The following is a 17,843-nucleotide window of genomic DNA, read 5'->3' as shown; positions in this document are numbered from 1 at the left end:
AACCAGTTTGTAATCCACGAAAGGACATTGCCTCCTATCCCATGATTTTTTTAGTTTTCTTAGAAGCCTCTCATGAGGGGCGTTGTCAAATGCCTTCTGAAAATCCAAATACACTACATCTACCCATTCACCTTTATCCACGTTTATTAACCCCTTCAAAAAAATGAAGCAGATGTTAGGCAAGACCTTCCCCTTGGGTAAATCTATGTTGACTGTGTTCCATTAAACCATGTCTTTCTATATGCTCTACAATTTTGATCTTGAGAATAGTTTCCACTATTTTTCCTGGCCCTGAAGTCAGGCTCACTGGTCTATAGTTTCCCAGCTCACCCCTGGAGCCCTTTTTAAATATTGGGGTTACATTGGCCACCCTCCAGTCTGCAGGTACAATGGATGATTTTAATGATAGGTTACAATTTCTGACCTATTTGTTAAAATTTTCATTTTTTAGTTCCTTCAGTACCCTAGGATGCATACCATCCCATCCAGGTGATTTGCTACTCTTTTAGTTTGTCAATCTGGCCTACTACATCTTCCAGGTACACACAGTGATTTGGTTTAGTTCATCTGACTCATCACCCTTGAAAAACCATCTCTGGAACTGGTATCTCCCCAACATCCTCATTAGTAAACACAGAAGCAAATAATTTAGTCTTTCTGCAGTGGCCTTATCTTCCCCAAGAACCTTTGCCATTCACTAACCTGTCTGCATGATACTTCTCTTATGCAGCCTAGACCTTTCCTGCTGGCTTGGCTGCATGGTTTGCTGTAGGGAGTTTGTTTTTCACAATTATAGTTACTGGCCTCCTTTTAACATGGAAGACTCGCTGCCTTGCTGGTGAATTTCTTTGGCAGAAGAATGAGGAAACATTACCAAACATTCATAGCCATTTACAAATTGCTTCTTCCCATTAGTTGGTGCCATTTGGAAAGCTCATTATGTGACACCAGTGTTCAGTCCAGCAGACGCCAGAGCTTGCTATGAGATATATTCCTATCTGTGTTCTGGTGAATACGTAACTCATGACCCTCCGTTACTCTTCAATCTCTCCAGCGATCCATTGGAGAATCAGTTTATTGCGGTCATAAAAAGAATGAAAAATGCAGTACAGGAGCATCAGAAGACAGTGACTCTAGTCCCTCTACAGTGTTGAATAATGTTTGGAAGCCCTGGCTGCAGCCATGCTCCGGGACATTTCCAGTGTGTTGGTGCAACAAGGAAATTAACAAGTTGCACAGCCCTTGAAAGCCATCACAGGTTAACTGAAGATATGTGGTCCCTTAAGCAAATAGTAACTTCTAAAGTCTTGCTTTTGAAGTTACTGATTGTTAACCTACCTAGCAGAGATCAATGTGTACTGTTCGATAGGTTAACCAGAAGTAAATAGTTTGTACATGCAGTTTTGAGATCAGCTTTTGTTCTTAGGCTCACACAGGTGGGTGTTACTCTGCAAATAATCACACAAGGCAATTCCAAATGCTTCCTATACATGTAAAAATTTAGTACATCTTCATGGAATGTGAAAGCAATGGATTGTGGTTAATCTCATAATTACAATAATTGGAAAATCTAACATATGTGGTAACCCATATTTAGAAAAAAACAATTCATGTAATCAACTCCCCAAATATCCTTTAATCACTGTAACATGTCACCCATTAAAAATCAGACAAAAATAGTTATCTAAATTCCTTGTTCAAGTAGTTGAAGTATTGTAAAGGCTGCCGAGACATCTTAATGCACCAAGCTCTCAGCATCCTCTATAAAGTTACCTAAATTTTATTTTTTTTTTTTTACTTGAGTATTAATTTTACAAACAATATATAGATTTATTTCATAAGTGGAAACAGTAGTCTAGTGTATAAAATTACAATCACCTTAAGTATTAATCTTTCAGCCTGGTTACCTGAAAGCTTAGTCAAAGTGTGGGTAAATATCTTTTATAATGGAGCATTATTTGCCTTCAGCGCTGGTGATTCTGCAAACGTCACAACCTGGTGCTGTCCTTGTAGGCCAATGTCACCCTCATCTCCCTCCTTCCCTTGGTCTATCCAGCTGAGAAAGGCCTTGACAAAGCTTGTGTGCCTTAAAAACCTAGTGAGGCACGTAAAGAGAATATTTATCTGCTGGCAGCAGAGTTAGGTCTGATTGCTAGCCACCCAGCAGGCACTCATGTCTGGAAATTTTTTTTTTTTTTTTTAAAGGAGGTACTGGCTGTGATCAGTGAGCAATTTCAATGCAGAGGCACTCAACATTGAACAGGGAAAAAAAATCCAATTGATGTTGCTTATGTGCTGGCCTTTAGGCTTTCTAGATTGGCTCAGCTCATCCCTGGGCCCATCTTGGTTCTGGTCCACTCTATCTACAGCAGGGCTTCCCACACTTGATTAAGGGGCCCCAGTGATTCTCAGGAAATAAAATTTTGCATCTGTATGATATTCTCAGGCTTTGTAGAAATGTACCTAGTGCAGTTAGAGTTCTCATGCATATTCATTGCAGAGATCCTGAAAAGTGGACTGGTGGGACTATCAGGACAGGTTTGGAAAGCCCTGAAGCAACCTGGTAACTCTATGTTGTTGCCTGCTTCCCTAAAGTGATTCAGATTGAAAAAGGAGAATGTGATTGGTTAACAGAAACTCTTCTAGGCCACACCCATGATAAACACATAAGAAATTGCCATGCTGGGTCAGACCAAAGGACCCATCAAGCCCAGCATCCTGTTTCCAACAGAGGTCAAACCAGGCCACAAGAACCTGGCAATTACCCAAACACTAAGAAGATCCCATGCTACCGATACAATTAATAGCAGTGGCTATTTCCTAAGAAAATTTGAATAGCAGCCGTTAATGGACTTCTCCAAGAACTTATCCAAACCTTTATTGAACCCAGCTACACTAACTGCACTAACCACATCCTCTTGCAACAAATTCCAGAGCTTTATTGTGCATTGAGTGAAAAAGAATTTTCTCCGATTAGTCTTAAATGTGCTACTTGCTAACTTCATGGAATGCCCCCTAGTCCTTCTATTGTTCAAAAGTGTAAATAACCGATTTACATCTACTCATTCAAGACCTCTCATGATTTTAAACACCTCTATCATATCCCACCTCAGCCATCTCTTCTCCAAACTGAACAGCCCTAACCTCTTCAGCCTTTCCTCATAGGGGAGCTGTTCCATCCCCTTTATCATTTTGGTTGCCCTTATCTGTACCTTCTCCATCATAACTATATCTTTTTTTTGAGATGCAGCAACCAGAATTGTACGCAGTATTCCAGGTGCAGTCTCACCATGGAGCGATAGAGAGGCATTGACATTTTCCATTTTATTAACCATTCCCTTCCTAAGAATTCCTAACATTCTGTTTGTTTGTTTTTTGTTTTTTTTTTTTGTTTTTTAACTGCTGCAGCACACTGAGCTGACAATTTTAAAGTATTATCCACTATGATGCCTAGATCTTTTTCCTGGGAGGTAGCTCCTAATATGGAACCTAACATTGTGTAACTACAGCAAGGGTTATTTTTCCCTATATGCAACACCTTGCACTTGTGCTTCGATAATGCATCACAATCCACTTGTGATTTACCGTAACTACTCTGAATAATTTTGTATTATCTGCAAATTTGATAACATCACTCAAATTCCTAGAGAGAGACAGACAGAGAGAGACACAGACAGACAGACAGACATATATACAGAAAAGCACTGGTCCAAGTACAGATCCCTGAGGCACTCCACTGTTTACCCTTTTCCACTGAGAAAATTGATAATTTAATCCTACTCTGTTTCCTGTCTTTTAACCAGTTTGTAATCCACGAGAGGACATCACCTCCTATCCCATGACTTTTTAGATTTCTTAGAAGCCTCTCATGAAGGACTTTGTCAAACATCTACTGAAAATCTAAATACACTACATCTACCGGTTCACCTTTATCCACATGTTTATTAACCCCTTCAAAAAAAATGAAGCAGATTTGTGAGGCAAGACTTGCCTTGGGTAAATCCATGCTGACTGTGTTCCATTAAACCATGTCTTTCTATATGGTCTACGATCTTGAGAATAGTTTCCACTATTTTTCCTGGCCCTGTGTACGTACCTAGATCAGTCCAGATGCCTGGGTTTTGCCTCCCTTCCAGCAGCTGGAGACAAATTTTCAGAAGCACCAGCATGTAACCTAGTGTAGCACCTGCAACTCCTCTGTATTTCTCTGGCTCCAGCAGTTGGAGGATGAGCAAAACCTGCACTTCTGGTCATCTTAGTTAAAAATCAGGTTGGGGTGTTTTTTTTTTGTTTGTTTTTAGCACAGGATTTCCCTCCTAGGAGGTTGGTAGGTCCTGGTGGGACCATCCTTCCTAGGAGTAGGGCCAACAAAAGCAGGTGTTGGTGAATTTGCTCCAGTTTCCCCAAGGCAGCGCTAGAAAGCAGGTGGTCGTGTTCCTTCATGTTTCAGATCTCAAAGGTCCAGCTAAGACTTTTTTTCTCTATTTGTATTGTGTTGTACTTGTAAAGTTTTGTTTAAAAAAGAAAAAAAGAAAAAAAGAGTAGGAAGGGTGTTTGTTTTCTTTTCAGACTTCGGACAGTGCTCTGCCTAGCCTTGCTGCTGCTTTTCCCCAGTGCAGGGAAGCAGCTCCAGGAACTCTTCTACTTTTGTCTTGCAGCGGCTGGAGGTCCTTTTTTCCTCCTCCCTCCCCCCAATGGTTGCGCACACACATCCTGAAAGAGCTTCGATGCTCAGTGTGTGAGCACATGTACTCGTGTTTTTCATGGGACTTGCACTGATCCCAGTGCTTCTCTGCAGGGGAAGACATCCAGTGGGACAGTGGTAGTTTCTTTGCAGTAGCGCCAGGCTCAGGGGCCGGTGGCAGGGAGTGAGCCTGCAATTCATTCACGCCGAGTATGGGAACAGCAGCCATTTTGGACACTTTAGCCATGAAGTCTCAGGCTGTAGCGGGAGGGGGGGGGGGGGGGGGGGAGGATCTCCTACTGCCACTTTCTCTACCCAATTTAAGCCCCGAGGAGGTGGGTGCCCACAGAGAGCAATAATGGGAGGAGTCTGTCTCCTTTTTATCCAGCATTTGTGCTTTTACTAGACAAAGCTTTGCTGAGCCACCAGGCTGTGGGATGGCCCTCTCAAGCATAAGGCAGCTAAGCCCCTCTCGGGTAAGGGGTCCAAGTCCTCAGCGGCTACCAGCGTGCAAAGGGTTTGTGGTCCCTCATCAGGGGCACTAGAAGAGGGATCCTTGGAGGAGTCCCTCCCCTCTAGCTTGACAGGGGATGTCACTCCCAATGCAGAGCCACATCATAACCCACAAGTCCTAGCAGAGGATGTAGATGATCCTTAAGTGCTGCAGCTTTTTCAGGGGGATGAGTTGGGTCCCTTGATTGCAGCTGTCCAGGCAGAGTTGGGTATTCTGGCACCTCAACAGGACGCACACTAAGAGGATATGAACCCGGTCATGGTAGGCTTACAGGCTCCTGCTAAGACCTTCCCTTTTCACAAAACCATGAAGCAGTTGATTCTCGGGGACTGGGATACGCCAGAGACTGGCCTTAAGATGAGCCGAGCTATGGACAAGTTATATCCTTTGCCCAAGGACACAATCTCCTGCAGGTGCCAAAAGGTGAATGCATCCGTTTCCGCTGTTAGCAAGAAAGTGACCATACCTAGGGTGGAAGCCATGGCTCTGAAGGATTTACAAGACAAGAAACTGGAAGTACACCTCAAGAGGCTCTTTGAGATCTTAACTTTAAGCATCTGGGCTGCTGTATGCAGTAGTTTTATGAGAGAGCTTCCTTGAGATGGGTGCAACAACTTCAGGAGGGTAGAACCTTGTCACCCTGAGGCCCAGCATACTGAGCATCTTGAGGCAGCAGTAACTTATGGTATCAATGCCCTTTATGATCTTTGTACTTCATCAAGAGCTATTATGGTGGCTGTCTCTGGTAGGAAGTGCCTCTGGTTGAGACTTAAGGCGGCTGATATTTCCTCTAAGACTCAACTAGGGGCTCTTCCATTTAAGGGCAAGCTCCTTTTTGTGGAAAATCTTGAGCAGCTCATAACACGCTCGGGTGAAAACAAAGTCCACAAGTTGCCAGAGGATAAGCCCAAGGGGGCCAGAGGGTCGATCCCACCACACTTGTGTTTTTGGAGCCAGTGTTTGTACCAGGGTAGAGCCCTAGTTATGGGACAGAGACAGGCCTCAGGGAGGTCACAAGGTTGGAACCAGTCCTTTCAGGCCAATAAAGCAGGCAGGGATTTCTCTGGCCTGGGGTCTGGTGGCAGCAACTACCTAATGAAAAAAGGCTGGCCCATTCTTCAGCCCCAAGGTGATCATCTTGCATTTTTATGAGCAGTGGGTCAAAATAAAGGACCAATGGGTCTTAGATGTCATAGGACAGGCTTATGCTTTAGAATTTGCTTGGGCACTCAGAAGTCACCAATAAGGAGTTGGTAGTGCAGCAAACTCAAGTCTCTGCATCTTTTAGGGGCCATAGTTCCTGTCCCTCCACTCGAGAGAGGCCAGGGCCATTATGCCATATATTTTGTGGTTCCCAAAAAAGGGAGGGCACTTTTTGCCCAATTCTGGATCTAAAAAAGGTAAACCTGGCTCTCAAAGTATCATGTTTTCAAATGGAAACTGTGGTTCATCATTGTGGTGGTTTGGAAAGGGAAATTCCTGGCGTCCTTGTATCTGGTGGAGGTCTACCTGCAGATTGGAATCTGTTCAGAACATCAGCGGTTTCTCAGGTTCACGATCCTGGGGAAACATTTTCAATTATGTGCCCTTCCTTTTGGGTTAACGACAGCTCCAGGAACTTTCACCAAGGTGATGGTAGGGGTAGCGATGGCTCTCAGGAGAGAGGGGGTTCTGGTGCATCCCTATCTGGACAATTGGCTGATTTGAGTGAAGTCACAGGACCTATGCAGTTGAACAGTGGAGATGGTGATGTGCTGTTTGCAATCTCTCAGTTGGGTGGTAAACTTGCAAATTCTGAGTTTAGGAGCACATTTCGGTACTCGAGCCTGGAAGGTTTTGCTCCCAGAGGAGCACATTCTCAAGTTACTTAGTCTCAGGTTCCTAGAGTCTGATTTGCAGGTGCTTGGCTCCATGGCATCCACGTTGGAACTTGTTCCTTGGGCAGTGCTCATGAGACTTCAGCAGGCATTGTGTTCCTGTTGGAATCCAGTCTGAGTAGTTTCATCTCCTGCTCCCTCTTACCAACTCTGCATGGTCCAATCTGTCTTGGTGGCTTTTGCCCAGTCATCTGTGCTGTGGACTTGGAGATTCTGCACTGACAGTTGTGACAATGGATGCCAGTCTCTTCGGATGGAGAACAATGTGTCAGTTCCAGTCAGCCCAAGGGCAGAGTTGCTGCGGCAAGTGTCATGGTCCAAATCACCTCAAGATTGAGGCAGTGCGTTTAGCTCTCCAGGAGTTCTTACCTCTGGTGCATGGTTGCTCGGTCAGGGTCTTGTCCAACAGTACGACTACAATAGCCTATAATCAACCTCCAAGGGGGGACCACGAGTCAAGCGGTGGCTTGATAAGCAGAACAGTTAATCTCTTGGGAGGAACAGCACCTAGCTCAGATAGCAGCTTTGCACAGAGGGGTCCGACAATTTGCAAGCAGATTCTCAGCCATCAGCGGTTGGACCCTGCTAAATGGGAGCTCTCAGACAAAGTGCTGAGTCTCATTATACAAAGATGGGGGGGGGGGGGATCTCCACATGGAGATCATGGCAATTCAGAGGAACACCAAAGCCCTCGCTTCTTCAGTTGCAGAAGAGAGCGAGGAGCGGAAGGGGTCAATGCCCTGGTTCTTCCATGGCCAACCAACGTTCCCATCTATGTGTTTCTGCTGTGGCTCCTGGTGGGCAGGCTACTCAGGATAGAGATCCATCCAGGAAGAGTGATCCTAGTAGCTCCAGAGTAGCTGCGGCAGCCTTGTTTGTGGATCTGAACAATCTAGCATTGGACGGCCCGCTAAGATTGGGACATCTTCCAAATCTGCTTTGACAAGGTCCTGTATCTTTCGATCAGGTGGATCGCTTTTGTCTAGTGGCTTGGCTTTTGAGAGAAAGAAGGGATACCCAATGGATGTCATCACCACTTTGTTGCAAGCTCGTAAGACCTCTCTTTACTTGGCTTAGCTAGGGTGTGGGGGGTTTTAGAGTCCTGGTGTACCCTCAAGTTGACTGATCACTGTTGTCCCATATCCTGGCTTTCTTGCAGAATGGACTGGTGAAGGGTCTCTCCTACAGCTCTTTGAGAGTCCAGGTCTCCATCCTGGCTGGTTTAGGGGCAAGGTCCATGATAAGCTGCTAGCGGCACACACAGACATGGTGCATTTTCTTAGGGGAGCGAAACATGTGTGTCCTGAGCTATTTGCCAGTCTTGGACCCTTAATTTAGTTCTTAGGAGTTTGTGAGACAGCGTTTGAGCTCCTTTGGAGAGCTACCGTTAAGGATCTCATGCTGAAGGTTGCCTTCTTGGTGGCTATTTGTTCGGCCAGAAGAGTGTCTGAGATCCAGGCATTATCCTGCAGGGAGCTTTTCTTGCGGATCTCAGACTTGGGGATGGTTCCATCTTTCCTCCCTAAAGTGGTGTCTGTGTTTCACTTGAGTCAGTCTGTGGCGCTTCCAGCTTTTATGAACCTGGAGTCTGGTTCGGCCCATGCTTGAGAGTTAAGGTGTTTGGATGTCAGATGGGCCTTGTTGTGATACCTGGAGGTGACCAACGGTTTTAGACTGTCATATCACCTCTGTCCTGCGCAGTGTTCCTAAGAAAGGTCAGAAAGCAAAGGAGACTATTGCTCATTGGTTGAAGGAAGCTAATTGGAGCAGCTTAAAATTTGAGGTCTTCCAGTCCTGGAAGGCTTGAGAGCCCATTTGACAGTCCCAAGCTGCATCCTGGCGGAGTGTCAGCTAGTTTCTCCACAGGAGATTTGCCATGCAGCAACTTTGAAGTCCTTGCATATCTTTGCCAGACACTATAGACTGAAATGTCCATGCTCCAGTGGTTGCTGCCTTTGGAGAGGGTGTCCTTCAAGGATTCTCCCAGTCCTATCCATGTTAAGGTAGCTTTGGTACATCCCAGGAGTCTGGGCTGATCTAGGAATGTACAGGGAAAAAAAAATTGGTTCTTACCTTGCTAATTTTCAATACTGTAGTACCACAGATCAGTCCAAAGTCCCACCCAGCTCTGGGGAGTCTGCATGTTCTGTCTGGTTTGTTTGTTATCTGAAGAACTGGTGCAGATTTTCTCTCTGCCTTTTGATTCTGTATCATGGTTGGCAGTTTGTATTTTCTCCTTTCCTTTGCTTGTTTGCAGGATATTGTATTCTCAGTTTGATTTGGAACTGTTCTTGTTTTGGTACATAGTAATACTGAGGGTTTGCAGGTGGTACACCAGGTTATATGCTGCTGCTTCTGAAAATCTGTCTCCATCTGCTGGAGGGGAGGCAAAACCCAGGAATCTGGACTGATCTGTGGTACTACTACAGGAACAAAAATTACAAGGTAAGAACCAATATTCCTTTCATTAAAGAAGAAAAGTAATTTGAAAATAGAGAAATCCCTTCTTGGACACAGAACATAACAGAAAATCAGCTTACAACTAGAGTTTATCCTTCCTGGACCCTCCTAGATATCAGCACAAGAAACTATGTTTACGTAAAGCAGATCTTTATTTAAAAAAAAAAAAACAAAACAAAACAAAACATTATGCAGGCAGTGCCATCAGTTAATATAGCACTGTACGGAGAATTCACAGGATTATCATAAAAAAAATTTAAATTGTGTAGTGCTATTCATTGGTGAGAGGAACCACCCCATGAACTGAACAGTTGGCAACCAGATGATAGGACGCCTGCACTGAGCATGTCTGATTCAGACAGTCATAAAGGGACAATTAGAAACAAACAACTCTGCAAAAGAGGCACTGAAAAAATGCCAAACTATTTAGTAGCATACAAAGCCAGTGCCACCCAACCTGTGTACATTAATGAAGGAATGATGTGGGAGCTTCATGAGAGGTGAAAGCAGCTTAGATTACATTCTCAGTGAAACACTGGTCATAGCCCGAGTGCAGCAGTACAACTCTTTCACGCAATCAAAAAAAAAAATCAGGATGGCTAGAGTCTAACACACCCACTGCTGTGCAATAAATAAATCCACATGGCCCTTGGTCTCACACACGCGCTGCAAGGAGAAAAGCTTATTGTAAAAACCGATCCAGCCGTTTCTTAATATTCTCAAAGGCATCCTTCCCCATGTAGTCGATCTGGCCTTCCTCCCACTTTCTGCGCTCTTCCTCAGTTCTGGGCTCCTCTTCCTCCACGGCCTGAATGAACAACTCTGTGACAGAAGCAGAGAGGTGTCCCTGGTGGAACAAAACACAGACACTGAATAAACAGACACTAGTTCAACACAGGCCACCCAGAGATGCAGAGACTAAAGACTCTGTGGGGAATTATGGTACTTTCATTAGCTCTAGAACAGTGGATCCCAAACCTGTCCTGGGAGGATGCCCCAGTCTGGTTTACAGAATATCCACAATGAATATACATGATACACATTTGTATGCAATAAGAGGCAGTGCATGCAAATCTCTCATGCATATTCATTGTAGATATCCTGAAAACCCAACTGGCTGGGTTTTCAACCTCTGTTCTAGGAGATCTCTTTTGCACCTTCATCCCAGCCATGCATCTCAATTGCTACTCAAGACCACTCCTTATAGGGAACAGTAACTAAGGATGTGGGTAAGCCAGGCCTCTACTCTCTAAAGAGAAGTACATAACATGCTCTGAACACTAGGACATGGTGAAAGTACAGCTAGTTAAATTTGGCATAAGTTTAAAGTGAAGGTGTTATCCACAACTGATCCAGTGCCATTATAGAGTCTTCGTCAGTTTCAGTCTGCTTCGGAAGTTCAGTCCTTCACTAACTAAAGAGCACACTATTGCCTTCCTACAGTGATATGAATATTTGATAGTCTAAGGATACATGAACCAAGACTGTAGACTATCCTGTTTTTACAACTGGCACTAATGAGAAAGGCAGCCACTGTCAGCACATATCCCACAATTCTGCAGGAATGCTGCCATGCAAGCAATAAGTCATGATCGGGGGGGGGGTGGGTGTAGTAAAAACCAAACTGCAATACAAACCTCGGGGCGTGGATAGCACAAGCTGAAGTGGAAGGCCTTCCCTGTACCCAAAGAGCTATAAAATCACTACTGCTCTACAGTCTAGTCACTTACTGCGCATATAAAAAGCAGGATTGCATTAGAGGGAAGGGAGAACGTCAATCAATTCATATGAAGTTGGTCATTAAGTTTCCATCCAATAGTGTGACCGTGAAATGGACCACATGATCTTATCTGACCAATCCCAGCACTCCCTTTCCAAGTGCTGTTTCACAAATCAAACTGAGCCCTTTTATTCTCCCCCAAGTTTTTAAGTGCAAAGATCTTATAGCTGCCATCATATCTATCCGTACCCACATAGCAAGGGCCATCTCTATGGGAAATCCGGCTATTTGGTAAGAGTCGCTTAGTGAAGTGCCTCCACTCCTGCCAAATTTCAGCTCAAAATATCAAGGGAAGGGTCCCTGACAGATGTGCTGGGAGAATGGAGCCATCCATGCTTTGACAGAATTGGGGGCACAAAGTGTAAGACACAACTAAAAAATATCCTCTGTCCTTGTGCCATGCCAGAAGCATATGTTTATCTTGTTTAATAAGTAAACATTTGTGCCTTCTCCTGCTACCACCTATAATCTCCACCTCTGCTTCAAGCAGAATACAGACTAGAAGATAAAGAGTTTGCATAGCTTCTTATGCTCATTAACCCCTTACATTTTTCTAAGTTACTGAGTTACTGAGTTACTGACATAGCCACTTTGCCCAGAGAAAGCAAAACTTAATGTGAATTTTTAGCCTAGGAAGAAAAGCAAGTCTTTGAATAACAAACTAGTTAGCATGCGTTTCATATCACCCTGCAGAACCCTGCAGAAACCTCAGCTGCATCAGCTGAGGTTTCTGTCATGTGAATCTCAGAAATGTGCAGAATCTCCTTCCGCAATAGAAGAGGTTGACATAAGAAAATTATTCCTTACCTGCTAATTTTCGTTCCTGTAGTTCCAAGGATCAGTCCAGATGGTGGGTTATGTTCCCCATCCAGCAGAGGGAGTCAGACCAAAAATTTTTGGAGGAGGAGCTACATAAGCCCATATCCCAGGTTTCCTTGCTCAGTAATCAGAATAACAAAGCCACAACAGAGAAGAGACGGAGGGATCAAGTGAACAAATAGAATAAACCGAAAATGAACACTAAGCAAATGGAGAACAACTTGCGTCTCAACTGAAAACTTGCAAACAGAACTGTAAGAAGATAACTCCCCAAAAGCCATAGGGAGAACAGCAATAAGTCCGAAGAACAGAGGCTTCCCAGACAGACCCCCAAAGCATAGGGAGGGCAACTGGACTGATCCTTGGGTACTACAGGAATGAAAATTAGCAGGTAAGGAATAATTTTCTTTTCCCTGTACGTACCAGGATCAGTCCAGACGGTGGGATGTACCAAAGCTTCCCTAAGGGTGGGCCGTAGATAGCCCTGCTCGAAGAACTCTGTCCCCAAAAGAACCGAAGTTAGAGGACCGGACATCCAGGCGATAATGTCGAGCAAACGTATGGAGCGACTTTCCAAGTGGCTGCTCTACAGATCTCCTGCGAAGAGACTGAAGAACTTTCCGCGCAGGATGTAGATTGCGAGCGGAGGGAGTGAGCCTTGACTCCCAGAGGTGGCGATTTACCTGCTCCAATGTATGCTGCGGCAATTGCGGCCTTCAACCAGTGGGCGATAGTAGTCTTAGAAGCCATACAGCCCTTCTTAGGACCCGACCAAAGGACGAACAAGTGGTCCGAGAGACTGAACTCATTGGTGACCTCAAGGTAACGCAGTATACAGCGTTTAACGTCAAGAGTGCGCAGATCCTGAGACACTTCCTGAGGAAAGGAAGGTAATTCCACAGTCTGATTAAGATGAAAAGTCGAAACCACCTTGGGGAGAAAAGAGGGTACCGTGCGCAAGGTGACACCCGTGTCAATGAATCTGAGCTACGGGTCTCTGCATGATAATGCCTGCAGTTCCAAAATGCGGCGTGCAGAACTAATCGCCACCAAGAAAACTGTCTTGAGTGTAAGGTCCTTAAGTGTAGAGGGTCAAAGGGAGGCCCGGCAAGGATACGAAGCACGAGGTTGAGGCTCCAAGAAGGACAAGGAGCCTGTAGAGGCGGCCTCAAGTGTTTCATGCCCTTGAGGAAGCGGATCACATCCAGATGCGACGAGAGTAGGACATCCTCCTTGCCGCGGAGCAAGGCCCCCAAAGCGGCAACCTGGACTCAGAGAATTGTAAGAGAGACCCTTATCCAGACCCGCCTGCAAGGAGGGGGATCTGTGAAACCGAAGCATGGGAAGAAAGAATGGAGTGCGACGTGCACCAAGTCTCAAAAACCTTCCACACCCGAACATAGGCAACTGAAGTGGCGGCTTACGTGCCCCTAAGCAACGTCGAGATCACAGCCTCAGGATAACCACGGCGCCTCAACTTGCACCTCTCAAAAGCCAAGCCGCAAGACAGAAGCGAGACGCCTTGTCGAAAAATATTGGCCCCTGCCAAAGCAGGCGGAGGAGATGACAGAGGCGTAAAGGACAGTCCTCCGCCATGTTGAGTTAATCTGCGAACCACGGTCGACGAGGCCACTCTGGTGCCACCAAGATTACCAGCCCCCGGTGGCCTTCCACCCTCCGAAGCACCTTGCCCACCAAGGGCCACGGAGGGAACACATACAGGACAATCTGCCGCGGCCATGGTAGCACAAGCGCATCGACCCCTTCCGTGCCACGCTCTCTTCTGCGGCTGAAGAAGCTAGGGGCCTTCGCATTGCGGGCTGTGGCCATGAGGTCCATGTGAGGAATCCCCCAACGTTGGACTATCAGACGCATCGCATCTACAGAGAGCTCCCATTCTCCGGGGTCTAGATGTAGTCGACTTAGGAAATCCACCTGAACGTTGTCCACTCCTGCAATGTAGGAAGCCGCTAAGCGGAGGAGATGGACCTCCGCCCACTGAATCAGTCTGTCCACCTCCCAAGAAACATGATGGCTCCGCATGCCCCCCTGATTATTTATGTACGCTACAGTGGTCGCGTTGACCGATAATATCCTGACCGCACGCTGGCGAACCAGGGGAAGGAAGGCCTGAAGCGCCAGGCAAACCGCCCTGGTCTCCAGCCGGTTGATCGGCCATTGTGCTTGGGCTTTCGTCCACAGCCCCTGTAGAGATCTGGACTGGCAAACTGCTCCCGAGCCCAAGAGGCTGGCATCCGTGGTGACAACTACCCAGTCTGGAACTTCTAGAGATACTCCCCTGGCCAAGTGGTTGGGGTCCAGCCACCAGAGGAGGCTGTCTTCGGAGTGAGGTAACTGAAGGACAGCTTGAAAATCCCACGTCACCGGCTTCCAACGGGAGAGTAGGGCCCACTGAAGAGGGCGCATATGAGCAAAAGCCCAGGGAACCAGAGCGATAGTGGATGCCATGAATCCCAGGACCTGCAGATAATCCCACGCAGTGGGCCACGAGAGCGCAGAAAAATGCCGTATTTGGTCCTGCAAGGCTTGGGCTCGCTCCGGTCGCAGAAAAACCATGCCAGTCTTCGTGTCGAACCGCGCTCCCAGGAAATCCAATGACTGACGGGATGAGGTGGCTTTTGGCATAGTTGATGACCCATCCCAGGGATTGGAGCAAGCGCACCACTCTGTCGATCGCTTGATAACTCTGGGCCAGGGATTTTGCCCGTATGAGCCAATCGTCCAGGTAAGGATGGACCAGAATCCCCTCCTTGCGTAAGGCGGCCGCCACCACCACGATCTTCGTGAAGACGCGTGGTGCTGTCGCCAACCCGAAGGGAAGGGCCTGGAACTGAAAATGTTGACCCAATATCTTGAAGCGAAGGAATCGTTGATGCGCCCTGCAGATTGGAATATGTAGATATGCCTCCGTGAGGTCCAGCGAGGCCAGAAATTCTCCCTGGTGTACCGCCGCCAGCACAGAGCGAAGGGTTTCCATCCTGAAACGCGGCATCTTGAGGGATTTGTTTACCGACTTGAGATCCAGAATGGGGCGGAAAGTGCCTTCCTTCTTGGGAACCACGAAGTAGATGGAGTAGTGGCCCCTGCCCAACTCGCGGTAGGGACAGGTACTATGGCCCCCAGCGTGAGTAGACCGTTCAGAGTCTGTCGAACGACCAACTGTTTGTGGAGAGGGCCGCATGGAGAGAAAATGAATCGGTCCCTGGGGGCACGGACAAAATCCAATGCATAGCCATGTTTTAGAACATCCAGGACCCACTGATCCGACATGATTCGGACCCACTCCTCGTAGAAGAGTGAAATCCGGCTACCTATCCTGGGAGACGTCGTGTGGGTCGGCTTGGCATCATTGAGCTGGTTTGGAAGCCGCTCCGTGGCCCGACCAGTCCCTGCCGGGCCTGCGCCCACGAAAGGGCCGATTCCATGAATGAGAGCGGGAGGACGGTGTCTGAGGGGGTCTGTTTCGTATTGCAGAACCAGCGTTGTGAGCGAAAATGACTCCGCGAGGCACTGAAGGACCTAGTAGACCATGGTCGGTCTTCCGGGAGTATGTGTACTGCATTCTCTCCCAGAGACTTGATGATCTGATCCAGGACGTCCCCAAAGAGGAACTTTCCCTTGAAGGGGAGGGACCCCAGACGAGACTGAGGAGGAATCAGCTGACCAGTTTCTAAGCCACAAAAGTCGATGGGCCGAGACAGCGGCCACCATAGACCGGGCCAGGACGCGCAAGAGATCATAGAGAGCGTCTGCTCCGTAGGCAATCACGGCCTCCAATCTGTCCGCCTGGTGTGCCGCCTCAGTGGGAAGATCCTGAGAGGTGAGGAGCTGTTGGACCCAGCGGAGTCCTGCCCTTTGCGCCAGTGAGCTACAAATGGCTGCTCGCACCCCCAGCGCTGATACCTCAAAAACCCTCTTGAGTTAAACCTCTAACTTCCTGTAAAGCCCGTAAAGCCGAGCCTCCTGTGACCGGGATAGTGGTATGCTTTGTGACCGCAGAATCCACCACCGGGACCTTAAGCAGGTCTAGAAACTCCTCTGGTAGGGGATATAGCTTTTCCATAGCCCTGGTGACCTTTAGGGTGGCCTTGGGAGCATCCCATTCCCGAGAAAGAAGCTGGAGAAAGGTAGGGAAAGCCTTGGCTAGTGGGCGGAGTCCGACCCGAACAGGGTCACCCTTCTTTGTCTTGGGGTCGGGACCTGGCGGCTCTGGGGGAGGGTCAATATCTAGCTCCTGCAAGGTGTGTGGGATTAGATCATCCAGCTCGTCCTGCTGGAAAATGCGGAGTACCCAGGGGTATTCCCCCTCCATCTGGGCCACTAACAAAGGATCATCCCCGGCCAGATCCGGGACCAGGTCCCCCCCTTGTGGGGAGGGGTAGGCTCTGGGTGAAGCAGGGGGGGGTCCCGGGGAGCACCCGTTGTCCCCTTGGCCTGTGTGTCAACATCTCGGGCAGGGGCACCCCCCAAAGGGGTGTCCATTCTTGCCATTTTGGGAGGAGAGGGACCCAGGCTGAAATCAGGTGGCTGAGACATCCTTTGAAGAAAAGCGTTGTGCATCAAGAGCACAAACTCTGGGGAAAAGGCTGGGACCCCCAAGGGGGGTCCCATAGGAGGCTCCCTCAACGGAAATAGTGTATCAGGGTCGAGAACAGGGGCCAAAACTGGTGGCAGCGCCGGGAACGAAGCCTCAGACTCCTCCTCAGAGGTTCCTACCTCAGATGTGTCCTGCCTCAAAATGGCCGCCGTTCTGCGTCGTCCCCCTGGTGCGAGCCGCCTTCCCCACCAGGGAGGCAGCTTGAGCAAAGTCCTTCCCTCGACAGGCAACCCCTGAGCCGGCCGCAAGCCTTATAACGCGCTGCTCTCGGCATGCCGGGTCCGGGGGGCGGGGGGGGGGGGGGTGGAGGGTAGGAATGAGGTGAATGGAACACTTGCTCTTCGGTGCTGAAAAATTGGCCTCAGCCAAGGGACCGCCCTGAACACCCCGCCGGGGAATGGGACCTCCCGGCGGCCGCGGGTCAGAGTAACAAAAGCAGGGGGGGGGGGGGGAGAGATTAGAACCTCTAACTTGCACCCCAGGCAGTCTGGCGCGAAAATGAAAAAATGACAAACCTGAAAAGAAATAAAACATGCACTTACCCGACTGAAGAAACAGACAGTAAGAAGAAAAAGAATGAAAACAGGCCTGTCAGCAAGTGTTAAGAGAGGGTGGTGGTGGGGGGGGGGGGGGGGGGGGGGGGGGGGGGGGGGGGGGGGGGAAGTCAACGGAGTGGAAGCTCCGGACTACAACCAGCCCCCTGACAAAAACTTTTTTTTTTGTATACTTGATCCCTCAGAAATAAATTAGGTATAGAAGCCTAGCTGAGCCAAACAAACCCACTAAGCTAGAGAAAAGAGGGGAACTGGAGGTCCCCTGCTCCTTCTGCTGGAGTCCGAACACTACTGGGCAAGGAAACCTGGGATATGGGCTTATGTAGCTCCTCCCCCAAAAGTTTTTGGTCTGACTCCCTCTGCTGGACGGGGAACATAACCCACCGTCTGGACTGATCCTGGTACGTACAGGGAACCTCCCTTTCAACTGATCAGAATGACAGTTGAAAGAAAGCAGTCAAGCCATAGGGTGCTGGCTCTTAGTCTGTACTGGTCAGGGCAGCTAACACCATCTCTACCCCCATAATCTACGACACT

At 47.8% G+C, this 17,843-nt stretch overlaps 1 protein-coding gene across 5 annotated transcripts in view; it reads right to left on the bottom strand.

Annotated features, from left to right (window-relative positions):
• Nucleotides 1-9,697: 9,697 nt before the first annotated feature.
• The window catches only part of GYG2 (glycogenin 2), an 83,299-nt gene continuing 75,153 nt past the window's right edge, over nucleotides 9,698-17,843 (bottom strand). For all 5 annotated transcript variants that reach the window (XM_029603680.1, XM_029603679.1, XM_029603678.1 and 2 more), the window contains one exon: nucleotides 9,698-10,382. In XM_029603680.1, coding sequence (XP_029459540.1) covers nucleotides 10,218-10,382 — 165 coding nt within the window. In that variant the 3' untranslated portion in view covers nucleotides 9,698-10,217. The remainder of the gene's footprint in view (nucleotides 10,383-17,843) is intronic.

This window comes from Rhinatrema bivittatum, chromosome 5 (genome assembly GCF_901001135.1).
Source record: "Rhinatrema bivittatum chromosome 5, aRhiBiv1.1, whole genome shotgun sequence".
NCBI lineage: Eukaryota > Metazoa > Chordata > Amphibia > Gymnophiona > Rhinatrematidae > Rhinatrema > Rhinatrema bivittatum.
This window is presented reverse-complemented; position numbering and strand designations above follow the sequence as displayed.